The 15,851-nt window shown below is 39.9% G+C and overlaps 1 protein-coding gene across 1 annotated transcript in view; it reads right to left on the reverse strand.

Annotated features, from left to right (window-relative positions):
- Positions 1–15,851, reverse strand: part of LOC146314619 (potassium channel subfamily K member 2-like) — a 42,464-nt gene that overhangs the window by 4,542 nt on the left and 22,071 nt on the right. Inside the window, exons 4-6 of the mRNA XM_084737277.1 lie at positions 12,189–12,349; positions 5,864–6,050; positions 1,734–1,876 (exon numbers count right to left, since the gene is read on the reverse strand). Of these exons, the coding sequence (XP_084593403.1) occupies positions 1,734–1,876; positions 5,864–6,050; positions 12,189–12,349 (491 nt within the window). The remainder of the gene's footprint in view (positions 1–1,733; positions 1,877–5,863; positions 6,051–12,188; positions 12,350–15,851) is intronic.

A 15,851-nucleotide genomic window follows, 5' to 3' on the forward strand; every position in this document is an offset into this window, starting at 1 on the left:
ACTTTCCTTACAGTGCAGAAAATAGGTGCAACTTGTGGCTCCCGATTTGTATAATTCACTGCATCAAGACTTCAAAAATGGGCAAAACACACAGAATTCTTGGAGATGGGGTTGGATTACAAATGTGTATTTGCCCCAAGGCAAATGACACACAGGGGCCCCAGAAGCCTCGGGCTCATGGCTCTGCATTATTACCTAATCTCGACACTGTATCTTGTAGAGAGCCAAAGTCTGTTTTTAACCCTTGAACATGCATTTTAACTGCACGGTTGACCTTTTTTGTGATTAAATTCTTGTCGTTAAAAGTCAGGAAAACCCATATTTGCATATTCTGTAACAAGATATCATTGACTAAAAGCTCAGAATAAAACGGAAGTTAACTGGTGTGAAGCTGCTCTTCAGATATGACTTCAAGTGACACTTAAAGTTTAAGTAAGAAAAAAATCTCCAGACGATGATATTTTTGTTGAATCATGACAATAATGTTTATTTCTGTTACCCAGAAAGAAGTAAATGATCAAGAAAAATAATAAAACCAACACTGAATATGTTTTGTCTTTATTTATTCTTTTCTTTGTGTTATTTTTGGGTTGTTATCCAGCGACTTGCAATCCCATGATGCCTTTGGTTGAGTCTGTGTGGGCCTGTGTGTGGCAGCTCTCACCTCAAATTCACTGTGCAATTGAATAACATGAGATTTTCTCCATTCCCCTTTATAAAAATCTGTATTATTATGGCAGCACCTCAAAATAATGAGTAGAAAAGCAGAAATGTAAGAATAAAAAAGTGTAGATTCTCCTTTTTACATTTTGATAGTTTTATAAAGTTCTGTGACTTTCAAGATTTATCAGTATTTTTATTTATTTAGTTTTGTTATTTGTTTATTTTATCACATTACCTTTATTTTATTTTATTTTTTCTTTTACATTAGTTATTTCACTTTTTACAATGAATTTATTATGTGTGTTATACTAGGACAATTTTCTTTGAAATAAATTGACTGAATATTGAATATTGTTAACATATTCTATTCTCCATAATGTTTTTTATATTAAAAAAAAACTAACTTTTGTGGCACAACTGACAAATTTGCACGGAAGACTAATACTTGTTAGGTCATACCTAGAATTACCCAAACTAGGCAAGTCAAGCGGCTCCTGATTGGATCATCTGAGATAAAGAAAAACACTGAAAAGTTGCTAAACATGAAACCAGGAACACAATGTTAAAGGGTTAACACCTTTTATTACTGTATTTTAGATAAGCTTGTGCTGACTTGGTGAATTTGTAAAACATATGTGGTGTCAAAGGAAGCCAACAGCTAAGTTTTACCCTAAAAACAATAGTTTGTTAACTGCAGTAACTCTGTTTATCTTTAGTGTTACTGCAGATGGGGCAGTGGCCACCACATGCTGGTGTGTGAGACTTTGTGATTCCTGTTGACTAACAGTGATACATTTAGTGACTCATGGTGATGTTTGGGAACAGTGATTTCAGACTGAAATATATTGGACCTTGGGGTACAATTGAGGGTTATCTGGACAGCTGGATCTTTAGAAATAAAGACAAAAACAAATTAAAAGCATGAAAATGGGCTCCAGCAAGTGAACATGAACCTTTCTGAGAGAAACGTCTGAGGTGAAATTGAGTCTTTCCTCAGAGAGACAGTTCCTTATCTCCTACTTGCGTCACCTCTAGCGTGACATAACTCACAGCAGCACATCAGCACGTACCTCCTCTTTAGTTTTCTTGGAGATGACTCGGAACCAGTCTCCGATCATGCTGAGCACAGCGGCAAAGTACGCCAGGCCCACCAGGATGTAGAACCACACCACAGGCTTGTAGTAGTCCAGGTAGTCTGGACTCTCTGACCCGTCTGCAGAAACAAAGGCACAACGAGGAGGTTACACGAGACTGCTAAATTAGCAGGGGTTACATGTGTTGTTCATCAAGCTGAATCATCTCTGGGAGGAATAATAAAAAGCAAGCAGGATTGATTTTAGTGGCCTGATGCAGTCAGTGAAGTCAGTTGAGTAAAACGGGTCTTTGACTTTCATCCTTGTATCATTTAATGAACCTCAGTCTTTCCACTTCAGACGGTTGTCACGTCTTTCTGCTGGACTCTTGCCTTTAATTGACCCTCACTCCTGAACAGGACCATTTTATGAGAATATATAAAATATTAAAAGGGGAAAGAGACTAATAAGTAGGAATAAAATTGCCTTATGTTACATAAAAAATAAAGTCTTCAGGGACTGTTAGATTTTCTTGCAATTCCATTTCTTTGTGCTCTAATATTGATTAATAATAGAGCAGAGCTGTAAAATCTTGATTTGGATCTGACCAAGTAAACATTTGCATATACTGTAAATGCATTAATACACTATATTGTTACACATATTAGAATAGATTTAGATATACTGGAGGTCTATTTAATGGATTTGCAACAGCAAACAGGGTTCTGACTGCTCATCAACAGCTGTTACTTTAGTAGAACAGTTAAATATATACTCAGAATTTCAACTAATATATGCAGCTCATTGAAATGTATTATTATTTTAATGGTATTGGAAAAAAAAACAAATATACCTCAAAGCTGAAATATGAAAATGGCTGAATATAATCAGTGTAACTGTGAAAGGATTCCTGTTTTTACAGTATTGATAGTGAATTCAGCTCATAAATAATCCTACATGAAAGTAAGCTTGTCTTAATAATAAAAAAATCTGTATCAGTATCAGCAGTTCTGGCCCTGAACTACTTGGTATCGGATCAAAAACAAATTTTGTAGGATAGCCAACACCCACTCATCAGGACTGGGACGAAACTATCAAGGGATTGTTGCAAGACGTATAAAGATATTTAGATAAGTGACTCAGGAGTAGATACAGATTTAGGTATGTAAATATATATGTATGTCTCATGTCTCTTACATCAGCTGCATGAACTCAGTCTGCTTTACCTTAAATATAAACTCTTATCCACGTGCAAACATTTGCTTCAGTGTATTTAATGCCGTTCTGTGTCTTTGCATGAGCTCTCAGTAAATCAGCTGGTGTGATGCAGCACAGTCCCCACACTGTGCAGTAAGATAACCCATTACACCCATTACAGCACCAGTTTAGCTAACCTCAGTCCAGGCCGATTAGATCACTGTAACTACGGGCGTCGGCACAGGTGCCTAATATAATCAATAATCATTAGGCCTGCTCCGGGGAAGTTTAATCTAGCTGCTAAGTGTTTGTGATTTTTCACATCTGCCTCTCCCTGTTTGTCTGTCAGGCAGGTCAAATCAAGCTAATACCACCTGCTTATACACACACACACACACACACACACACACACACACACACACACACACACACACACACGTTCACTCTCTCACCTGCTTTCTGTCTCTCACACACATATACTCTGTATTATCTATAATGTGCTGCAGACGATCAACTCTTATGTCTGTACTGCAAATGTGAATCAGCAGGTGATTAGCTTAGCTTAGCATAAAGGCTGAAAACGAGAGGAAACAGCAAGCCAGGCTCTGAAAAAGATTAGAAAATTCAGTACAAAAAAAAAAACAATATGACAAAGGCAAATTTAAATCTGTTCACTTCTGCTTTGTACAGGTTTTGCAAACATGAAATATTACATCAAAGCTACGACAACAAACTTTAATATTTTGTTGATTTTGGAAGCCCCTGTGGACAAAAGTGAACTGTTTCCACTGTAATAACCACAATATACAAAGTAAAAACTTTAATTATCTAAATAAAAATAGAAAACACAAGCTTCTTTCATTTCAGACCCACTGGCAGCCATGAAGCTTCTCACAGAAGGTCTCATTAACGTCTGTGGGTCATATAAAGGCATCAGTAATGATCTGAGATTGTTTCATACTCAGTGAAAAACTTCTTGTAGTAGCTTTAATTAGTGAACCTTAGAGGTTTCTTTCTGCTTCTAGTCTTCATGCTAAGATAACTGGCTGCTGCTTTCAGCAACATATTCACTATACAGACATGAAAATTTCTCATCTAATTGACCTTTCCTAAGTCCCGCCCCTTTTGTGCTCAATTAACAGCTGAGCAAACTTGGTACCTCGGTCAACTTACCCTTTTCCAGTAAAATATATACATGACATATAGGGTCGCATCTTAAGTTAGCTAATGTTAGCAAAATGCTTGCTAACTAACTAGCTAATGATTGATATAGATTAGCTAGCTGGTTAGCAAACTTAAGATGTCATTATGTTGCCTTTGCAGGTCCTTCAGCAAGATCTTTTATCATTCTTCCAAATTTGGTTTTCTTTTCAGCACAGACAAACCTAGCACAAAGCATATCTAAGAAAAGGAAACCAAACTGCCTCAAATACCATTGGAGCACAGATGGAAAAGGGCTGGGATGAAGGACCCTTCACTAAGCTCTGCCCTCATTAGTTACTGTTCCAGATTTAACATTAAACTTTGGAGTAATTGTTGAAACTCTAGAGATCTGATTCCTCACAGAATTAAACAAAAGCAGCCTGTCATTTCCTGCTAATGAGGATTTGCTGGTTAAAATGAGGACTGACTGCTGAAGTGTAGCTGGCTAATATAAGTTAGTGCTAATGCTTGGACTCCTTGAGTCAGCTGAGAGGTCCGTCACCAGCTGACTTTTTAATGTTTCCATCTGACACGTTTGAAAACGAGAACTGAAATAAGTAAAGTTACTTAACGCAATGCACATGATATAAGGTTACCGATAAAAGAATGAAGCTATATATACAAACGCTGGATGCATAGCAGTTATATGACGACAGAAATACACTCATTCATGTTGCAAAAAGAATCACAGGGATTTGATCAGTACAGCAGACCTTGATATGGTCACCCAGCCAAACAAGCCAGACCTTGACTGCCTCCGAGAGAGAGCTGGGATAAGATCTAAGCTGACCCAGGTAGATAAAGAGAAAGTTTAATCCATTCCTCACGCATTTGCTCTTGTGATTTATGCTTTTGAAAGACTGCAAAGAAGATGCCAACCTCCAAACACAAAGTATCACTGTTCTTAGAGGCCCATGCACACTGCTTCAGCATGTTCATGGAGGGTGAACTGTTAGCAAAAAAGGAAATAATCATATTTCTATCAGTGTCAGCTGGGAGATGGATGTGTCGAAATATTTCTACATACAGTCTCATACACCAGAACACGTTGTCTCCCTCAGAGGCTTGCATTTGACCTTTAGTTGATACACAGTCAGCAATTTAGCAACTTTCTCGAATATTCCTGCAGGAAGAACAAGTTATCTCAGAGGCATCATTGTTTCTGGTGTTTCCTCTTAGTTCGTGGCCTGTTCACATGCTACACTTTCCCTGCAATGTCTGACTAGAAACAAACCTTCCATTATTATGTACATTGCATGATCTCTTCTGTTTACATTCATAATTTCAGTCAGCGCCGATCACTAGAGTAGAGGTCACATTTGCCGGCTGTTGAACACCTTCACATAGGAAGCAAAGAAGACCCTGTGGTCTTAGCTAAAGGTCCTGTGGGGTATAAAGGGAGATTTCTGAGAGTTTCTCATCAGTGTGATGTTGTCAAGATCAGCCCTGAGTTTCCTGTTTCTGCATATCTGCATACGTTTCTGCGATCACTATGACTGTTTAATAATATGTGAGTTTTCTGGCAGTGATGATCACAGATTTTTGTTTTAACAGATGGGAGCAGGGATTCAGATGCAGAAGAGAAACTGTCAGAATTCATGTATCACAATGCGAAGCACAGAATGTAATAGCGGGACAATCAGCTGTGAATACACTGATTCTGAACTGGGCGTGAAAATGAAAGACGGCCTGCTAATATGAAGAGAAAATCAAGCGACCTTTTTCACCAGCGACAAAGTCTCCAAAGCCGATCGTGGTGAGGGTGATGACGACAAAGTAGATGGACTCCAGCGTGCTCCAGCCCTCGATGTGCTTGAAGATGACGGCCGGCAGCGCCACGAAGATGAGGCACCCGAACAGGATGAAGAGCAGCGTGGAGAAGACGCGGATCTTCGTCTGGCTGACTTTCCACTTCTGTAAGGAGACAAAAGAATTTTGAGACAAAGAATAGACGATGTCCACAAAGAGAAAACAAACTTTTTAAAGTGAAAAAATGTTTTCTTCCTATAAAACAAAATACGATGTGTACTCAGGTAGTATAAGTCAATGTGGAACATGGGAACTAAGTGTGTGAACTGTGGACTGAATTGGACGGGACGGGAGTCATTTTTCAAGGGTTGGGACGTGACTTTTGGGAATATTTTTGTGGGGGTGGGGTGGAACAGGAGTCACCTGCTCTTTCCATGTCACCCTCCAAGCTAGGACCAAGTTCAACCAATGACATCAACCTGTCCATGGTTGTAAGGTCCACGTTTTTCCCGCGGAATGAGGTTTCTATTGAAGTTTTTGGACGGGATGATTTGGGTCAACCTATTTTTCATGCAAATTACTTTAATAGTATCTATAAATATGCATCCATATTTTAAATTAAATAATTTATTCCCACCTAAATCCTACCAAACTGACTGACTGTGGAAACGTCAAACACACGGCCACATAAGACACACACACAAATCCAATGTATCTATGCTTGCTGCATGCTGGCACCGTTTTATTTGCTGTTGGGTTGGTTGTTCTGCAACCCTGCAGCCATCACTCAATCTTCAACTGAAAAAAGCAGCACAGATTCATTAGCTAGCTAGCAATATTATGGTACGTCACTGTGTATTCAGTTGTTCGCCACCTCCAGCCTTGTTCCGTTATCCCTCAGTACTGTGGTTACCAGCCTGCTGCAGATTGTGCACAAAACATTGTACGGTGGACAGCTTCAGCAGCTAGTTAACGTTAGCCACATGGAGCATAAGGTGAGCAGGGGTATAAAACCATAGTGATAGTTATTGATGATGGACATGTCATCAACAGCAATAAGACAGTAGTTTGATAAAATGTTCGATAGTTCCGAGTAAATGCATTGAGTGCAAACCTCTACGAAAGCATGAAACGCCCGTGAACAGCCTGTCATATTGTTTGCTAACGGAGCGTGCAACAAGTGACGCACGAACAGTCAAATATTTAACAGACAAGCCCCACGAGCGCTCCCTCCCCGGCTTACAACCAGCCTGTCACATCCCGAGGAGCCAAACAGAACTCTGCTCTCTGTTTCATACGGACTTCAATGACGCCAGTGGGAATGAAAGGGGAAACAATGAAATTAAACACCCAGGACAGGGGAGTTATAAAAGTGCAGAGGCTATGAATGCAAACAGCAGTGATTAGTGGTGTAATGTAGTTTGTTAATTGTCCAAGATGAACATTTATTCAGTTTAGTCTGCAGGTTTAAGAGATTTTCCCGCAGCACAGGATCTTTCCTAAAGTGGTTGTGAAGGAAATTAACGCTTGAGAACATTTTGCCTATTTCCCCACTCCCTGATTTCCCCCAGGCTTTTATTTTGTTTGCTCGCTTCACATTGTGATGAGTCACTTCCTCCGACCTCCTTCTCAGAAAACACCGACCGTTTTCTAACATGTCCGACGTCAGACCGCCAAACTCATGTGACATCACCTCATCTGTCAGACGACACACCCACCGAGCTGTGGAGAGGCGGCAAGTGCACTCTGACAAATGAAGGTTCTCAGTAGAACCACAAAAGGTTCTTCAGCTTGTACTCCTGGTAGAACTTCTCCTTATAGTAGTAGTAGTAGTAGTTATGTTTTAATAGAACATATTTGCATTCCATGGGTTTTTATCTAGAATTCACCCAGGAGGTTCTAGCAAGAACATTTTTGATATTCCAAGGGTTTTATCTCGAACTCACCCAGGGGGTTCCACCAAAAATGTCTTTATATTCCAAAGGTTTTATGTATAACCTCCCCAGCGGGTTCTCTCAAGAACATTTTTATTTTCCAAGGGCTTTCTCGAGAACCCACCCAGGAGGTTCTACCAAGAACCATTTTACATTCCACAGGTTTTTATCTAGAAGTCAGCAAGGGGGTTCTACCAAGAACCCTTTTATATTCCACAGGTTTGATCTAGAATCCACCCAGGGGGTTCCACCGAGACACCAAGAATGTTTTTATATTTCAAGGGTTTTAACTGGAACCCACCCATGGGGTTCTACCGAGAACCTTTTTATATTCCAAGGGTTTCATCTAGAACCCACCCATGGGGTTCTCTCAAGGGCGTTTTTAAATTTCAAGGGCTTTATCAAGAACCCAAGCAGGGAGTTCTCTCAAGAACATTTTTTATATTCCAAGGGCTTTATCGAGAACCCATCTAGGGGGTTCTACCAAGAACCCTTTTATATTCCAATGGTTTATCTGGAATCCACCAAGTATGGTTTTGTATTTCAAGGGTTTTATCTAGAACCTACCCAGGGGGTTCCACCAAAAATGTTTTTATTATCCAAGGGTTTTTATCTAGAACTCAAATAGGAGGTTCCACCAAGAACCTTATTATATTACAAGGGTTTTATCTCAAATACACAAAAGGTTCTACTGAGAACCTTTTAACATTACCAGGGTTTTATCTAGAATCCATCCAGGGGATTTATTTTATTTTACATCTTATTAGACAAAGAACCCTTGATGAAAGAGTTCCCCGAGGATGTCAATCTTCGAAGAACTCTTTCTTTTAAAAGGGGTTCTTTGGATGAAAAGGGTTCTTACTGGAACGTCTAGTCTTGTAAAGAACCCTCGACAAACCCGTACATCTTCAGAGGCAAATGGTTCTGAGTGAGAAACTCAGTCCTTCAGGAAGAACCCTTGTAGAACCCTTACTTCTAAGAGTGTGTCTTTCCTCACATGTAAAATGAATGACTTATCAAATATTTGTCATGCGGTCTCAGTAGCAGGTATCACAGTGGATTCATGTCAGTTACAGATGTTCTCAGCTGTAAATATGAGGGTTCTAATTTGACGTGAGAGCTGCAGTCCTTCTCTTTACATCACAGTCGCACTACATTAGAATATATTCTCCATTCTGCTGTTTTCCCTGCTGCCTTATCCACTTGACGTGACTGCTTTCAGCTGGTTCCCGGTGAATCGTGCCCTTTTCCCCTCCAGTTATGTAAGCCCAGAGCGCAGTGCCTCAGAGGGGAGGCATAAAGAGCAGGCAGACATCAGAGTCACTGGAGTCTGTGATGTCTAATGTCCTCGCTGTGCTGAACAAAGTATAGTACAATAATGTACAGTTTAAAGAGACCTTCAGTGAACTACTGTAAATCACGGACTTGTGAAGCTGAGGTGGGTTTTCTGCCTGCATCTTCACGGCACAGCAGCTACTTCAGCAGCTGCTACAGTCCATTAGTTTCCTTTGTTCGAGCCAGCTGACAACCTCTCTCCTCCTCCTCTGGGAGGGAAGCCACCGAGCCAGCAATGAATCAAAGTCATAATTAACCTGTTGCTGCACAGTATTTGGATTGTTGGAAAAAAAAAAAAAAAAGAAGAAGCTATTGTTGGTGCTTTTATGCTGAATATGGAGGCTCTGATACTGAAAGCAGAGAGTTTTAGTGGACTTTTATTACGTCCATGACTGCTCACTGAACATCCCATAAAAATCACCTGTGGTAAAAACATAAAAAGATGTGGGGATTATTTGTCACTGCTGCTGCACAGGTGAAGCGTATCTCAGGTCTACAGGTGTATGTGGATCGGGGTTTATGTAGGTGTGTGACAGAAAAAAATCAGTTTCTTATTGTCAAGGCTCCTGAATCGATTTTTTAATTGCTGAATAGATTTTTGTAACTCCAGGTTAGTCCGTCAGCTCAATGCTAATACATTATGGGAATTATCATTAATGCGCTAACAGAGATTAGCATCATGACACTGCTCAATTAACAGTCAGCAAATAATCTCTATCTGGATTCTTGAAAAAAAAAAACTATAACACTGAATATGGAGGGTCTTATGCTGAAACCCGAGACTGTCCTGGTGGACTTTTATTAGCATTATATTTTTCAGCTCCACATCCAAGAGTGCATGTGCAAATTGCAAAAGTGACACAAAACATCCTATAAAAATGAGCTCTGGCAGAACAATAAATGATTTTGGGAAAGTGAGGCACATATCAGATCTAACAGGTGTATCTAGATCAGGGTTTACATTAAACACCCTCTCAAGTATCATGATCCTTTTTTTTTTAATCATTCCTGAATCAATTTTTATAACTTTATTTTTATAACTCAGTCTCTTCACTTGATGCTAACACGTAATGGGAATTATAAACAGAAATTAGCATTGCAATTGCTAGAATATTATCTTCACATTTTACTTCACACGCTAAAACATGTGTGTTCATACTTTCAGGCAGATCTTCTGCTCTGTGGAAACAAACTAAAAGCTGCTGACTGAAAATTGTTGGCTTCAACACTCCACAGCAACCTAAAAGGGTCAAAACTCAAAACTCCCAATGGGTTTAAAAATACAGCTGCGACTTGGAGAGTCAGGAGAGTGCAGCACAGATATTTTCCATTTTATCTATTGTCCATGTAAAGACAGTATAGCACTTTCCCCTTGAGCTACTGTCGACAGAAAACCCGCGTGACCGTAAAAAGCACCTGCACGCTTTTCGAGATGGTGATGCCTGTCAGTACGAAGCGCAGCGCCCACCATCAGTCTGACCTGCTTCAAACCACCAAGGATCCACCATGGAAAAAGGATTTCACTCTCCAGTCCAATCTACCGCACGTGGCTCCGATCACGGCCCTCTGACGCCCAGACTGACAGGGAACATATTAACAGCCACTTGCCACCTAATTAAATCTTCACACTTATGTAAAGAAAGATGATGTGTAAGTGTGAGCATCTGTGCTGTTTTCTTCACCGTACAGAACACTAATATGGTGTTCTGCTGACTCTCACATCACTGTAACTGTCGCTCATTTCAGCATAAAATCCGTTATGATGCAACTATGTCATATGGTTCCCACACACTGAAATGTGCATTTCTCATATGCCTTTGAAATAAATATGCATCTTTCTCTTAGTTGTACTCAAGGATGTTATATTTTATCTTAAGTCAAACCAAAATCCACAGCAATAACTAATAAAATATAACGTCAAAAATAAAATTATCCCTAAACACAATCTCCTCCTGCGTCCTTTTAACTAGCTAACGTACTACTCACTGCAATTTTGCAAAAATGTAAACACAGGCTTCATCCAACATGGTGGCAGGCACTGAGAGCAACTAGACAGAAATAGCCGATCTTCTCACTGATGGTCTTGTTTGCTTATGAAGGTCATACAGAGGCATCAGTGTTAAACTGTGACTTTTCATAACCAGCTAAAAACTCCTCGTAGTAGCTTTACAACTCATCGTTATTATATGTGGTTCTGCTAAAGTGACAAATAAAAACCCAACAACAGATATTAAATGTTCACTGTGAAAAGATTAAATAAACTCTGCTGCGTTTATCTGTTTTAGGTGTGGAAACTCTCTGTCTCTGTCAGAATTTGTCCTTCTTGTGCACCGAGCAGCTGTCTGATTGCTCTGGTTTTCTAGTTTCCAGGAGAAACTTAATGACTCTCCATCAGCCAGACTGTCCAGTCGATTCCATTTATATTCCCTGCTTCCAACATGACTAATGGTGCATTGTAACTGGTCGAGCTCCGTGTGCATGTGTGTACTGTATATGGACGATGGAGGTAAATGTGTAACTTGCAGTGTGGTAAATAAGCCTCCCATTGTTATTTCAGAGTGATGGATCGATCTGTGTGCGCTGCTGGTTTATTCCACTTCCTCAAACAAAGAAATAAGGTGGCAACAGTCCACTGAGTTCAGCACAGAAGGCAACAAAAACACCACGGCTTCTTGCTTTGTTGAATTTTGAAAACAACTGTAGTATTTAGTGATCCGGGCTGTCAATATTTAAACAAACTGCCTGTTGACATGGCAACCAAAAATCCATCCAGTTCTCCCACACAGAACTGAGCAAAATCTTGCACTTGTTTAGTGTTTCTGGATGTTTATGTTGCAGCTTTAACCTCTCATGGAGCAGTTCTTTATGGTAACAGGTCAGGCCGTATAGTTTTACTGCCACCTTTGCGTTACCTCTATAATTAAGTGGTTAAATGTGACCGTGCTGGTGCTCTACGATAAAATAGCTCATTGCACACAGGTAAACATGCAGGGACATGCGGGTGATTCAGAGACAAAAACGAGCTCGTGCTCACCACAATCATCTTCTCTACTCTGGCGATGCCCTTCCCGAAAATGGTCCCCAACTGGTCGCCAACGCCAGCCAGTAAGAATCCAAACAAAGGGATCCCCAGCAGAGCGTAAATGATACAGAAGATCCGCCCGCCTTCGGTGTGAGGAGAGATGTTCCCAAATCCTGACAGAAAAGAGACACACAGAGATTGATTGATTCATTCAAAATGAAACGAATTGGCTGTAACATGCAGTAGTTTGGTAGTTCAGTCCCTCCAGGAAGTCGCAATGTTGCAATCACAATCATCACAATAATAATTTTGTCCAATCACCACAACTATTCATGCAAATTTGACAAATCACGTTAGCTTTTTGAGGTCTACCATCATAACAGCCCCCCAGTATTTTTTTTTTGTATTTTGTCAAAAGAAAAGAACACAAGGTTTGACATTATCATTGATATCTGAGTTTGAGCCCCAAAATGATTTTGCCTCTTTGTATAATACCCTTGATTCGTGCGCTAGGCGAAATGAAAATGATTGTGCAGAATTTTTAACATTTACATCCACTAATACAGTAATATGAAGCCTACTCAGTTGGCAGGATTTTATTGTGAAAGCCTGTGACGCAACCAAGGATGTTGAAGTCATGTTCTGTTAATTTTTCTTTTACTTATATTTGTTCATGTTTTACAAACGGTTTAACCTGATTGTGCCAGCTTTTCTTTGTTTCCATTGAAAGCTTTTTCACTCTTTACCTTCTCCATTTTTTGTATGTGTTTTTTTGTATGTGTTTTTGCGTGGTGAAGCTACAGTTTTATTTAATTTTACGCATAAATCTCTTGTAGAGGAGAAGTTTGTCAAGGCATGTGCGTGGCAGCTTGCAGCACTGCAGACTGTAACTGTTGAAAAATTATTGGCACAGAGGATTTTATAACTCTGCTCATGATGACACACAAAAGAGATCCTGTGAATGCTCAGCTTCTGTACAATTGATAGTACGTGGGTTGATGTGTTGCTATATTTTCTTGCATTATTTCTCTGAAGGGATGTGTTTTGGTTCATTTATATCGCAAGAATTTTATTGATCTTTATGAAATTCTAGCGCACATATTAAACTTTCTTCTGCTCCTTCTGTTTTGGATTTTTCTCTAGGAAGAAACAGAAAGCACTGGCGAAAGAAAGACTAAGATGTTTGTTTCTCTGCAACTGCAGGGAAGTTCTGTCAGTCAAAGGACTGAAAGAGAGTTCTGGGAAGTGTGGTTCCTGTCTCCAGTTGCACAAGCTATGACAAGCTACATGTTGTTGTATAATTTCTATTTTTTCTCATTAATGCACATCGTACTACTGCAATAAAATGCAATGATTTACAAAAACTTTTCAACCTACATTTAACTGAATTCAGCACAAAGATAAGATATTTAATATTCAGACTGATTAAGTGCATCATCTTTTCTTTAAACACTCAGTCAGTGTTTGGGAACTGAGGACACTCATTGTTCAAGTTTTGAAAGTGAAATTCTTTCAGTCTTGTACCTGAACTCTTTTACTACGAAGCCACGTGAGGAATGTGTCTTGCTGAAATAAGCGGGGACGTCTCTGAAAAAGACGTCGTCTGGATGGCAGCATATGTTGCTCCAAAGCGCTGGTACCAGTCTGGATGCTCCTTTTCCTCTTTTGCCCAGAGGACAGAACGTCCATGATTTCTGAAAACAATCTGAAACGTGGACTTGTCAGACCACAGGACACTTTTCCACTAACTTGCATTTGTAGATGCAGTGACAAACTGTGCTTACTGACAACAGTTTTCCAAAATGTTCCTGAGCCCAGGTACAGTATCCTTTATACAATTATGTGGGTTTTTAATGCAGTGCTGCCTGAAGGGTCAAAGGTCACGGGAATTCAATGTCGGTTTTCTGCCTTTGCAAGAAATTTCTCTGGACTCTCTGAATCTTTTAATTATGTTATGGATTGCAGATGGTGAAATCCATAAATTCCTGCGGTTTTGCATTGAGGAATGTTATTTCCCCACGCAGTTTTTCACCAGGTGATGAACCTCACCCCATTCATGCTTGTGAACAGCTGAGCCTTCTGCAGTTATGATACTGTCACCTGTTACCAATGAAACTGTTAACCTGTTGTAGGTGTTTGTAAGCATTTCACAACCTTCTCAGTCTTTTGCCACTTTTCTCCCAACTTTTTTGAAACATGTTGCAGAGATCAAATTCAGAATGAGCGCATATTTACGAAAAACAGCCAAGTTTATCAGTTTGAACATTAAATATCTTGTCTCTGAAGGGGTTTAAACCAAACCTGGGAAGACAAGAAAACTGCTCACGAACCCTGACTCTGCTTTAACGTCACTGCACACAGAAAACACTGAGTCAGACTAGAGTTAATAATTCACACCCATCATCCTCAAGCAACTAGGATATGAATGAAAAATGAGACAGATCCTAATCTAAGTAAACAAAAACCTCCAAGACCCGTACCTTACATGAACCTGAACGCACGCGTCCAACAACATACGACCTTTGTTATTTAATGTTTCATAAGGAGTCTGCATAATGAACTACTTCCACTTTTCTCCATTAATGGAGTCATCGGTCTCAGGATAGGACCTGCAGGGTGTCTTCTAATGACTTTCCAGCCTCACACTGGAGTAGAGTGACACTAAGTGTGAGGCTAAATTGTCAATCAAGTCTCACTAATTTCATGATTAGTTCAATGGGAGGCCGGATGCCGGATTAGTTTTTAACACCTCTGGGTGCCTCTGCTGCAGAACAAACGAGAGCAACAACAGCAGCTCTCTAATTTGAAGCGGCTGTTGTGGACTGAATTAAACCGATTAATTCTTGTTCATACTCTCAGCTCTTGAAAGCTATCGCAGTATTGGACGTGAAAAGCACGTTTCGCTTAGGAAAGAGTTAGTGTCATTGTTCCGGATTAAATAGGCGGCTTTCAGAGACAGCTGACTGTCTTTGTATTCAAACAGCCAAATTCTTTAATAAAAAAATATTAGACAGCATTAAACCCTTTATCAGACCGTTTTAGACTTTAGAGGGTAATTAGGGACACATTTCATTTTGAAATACAGCTAGGCAAAAAATTACCTTCTAAGAAAAACAGATATGGTGGAGGGTCTAATAAAGGGTCTAATAAAGATCATTTCCAGTTTTCATCTAATATAATACAAAGTACAGCCTGAAACCTCTTATTAGTGCACCACTGGGTGTAAAGTATCTAATTAGGATATAGACAAATCTGAAGATCGCTTCGTGTGATCTGCCATCTTGCAGTGCCACTCTGTTTGCTGGTCGGGTCTAGAAGGGAACCCCAAATTTGTGGGACTTTCGAGATTCTTCATGGTTTTGGTCAAAATGTTCACTCAGGCGAGATCTCACAAGTCTGGGGTTTCCTCCTAGATGCCGTGTCTGCTGTCGCCCGCTGACAGTGACACCACGGATAATTGGGTTGATGACGTTAAACAGCGGCGCTCAGTAGCTGATGAAGGTTCCTTTTAGGACGGTGTATATTTTTACTTTGAGCGTCTCTGCTGAGAGAGAACATTTTACATTAACATACGTCCCCTCTTAGTCTGTGGCTTTAAAATACAAGTTGTGTCCTTCTTGATCACAGGAACCCATTTCCATTTTATTTACAGATTTCACACTGGGTCACACTCAG

The sequence above is a fragment of the Lutjanus erythropterus genome, chromosome 15 (assembly GCF_056507025.1).
Source record: "Lutjanus erythropterus isolate fLutEry1 chromosome 15, fLutEry1.hap2, whole genome shotgun sequence".
In the NCBI taxonomy this organism is placed as follows: Eukaryota; Metazoa; Chordata; class Actinopteri; order Lutjaniformes; family Lutjanidae; genus Lutjanus; species Lutjanus erythropterus.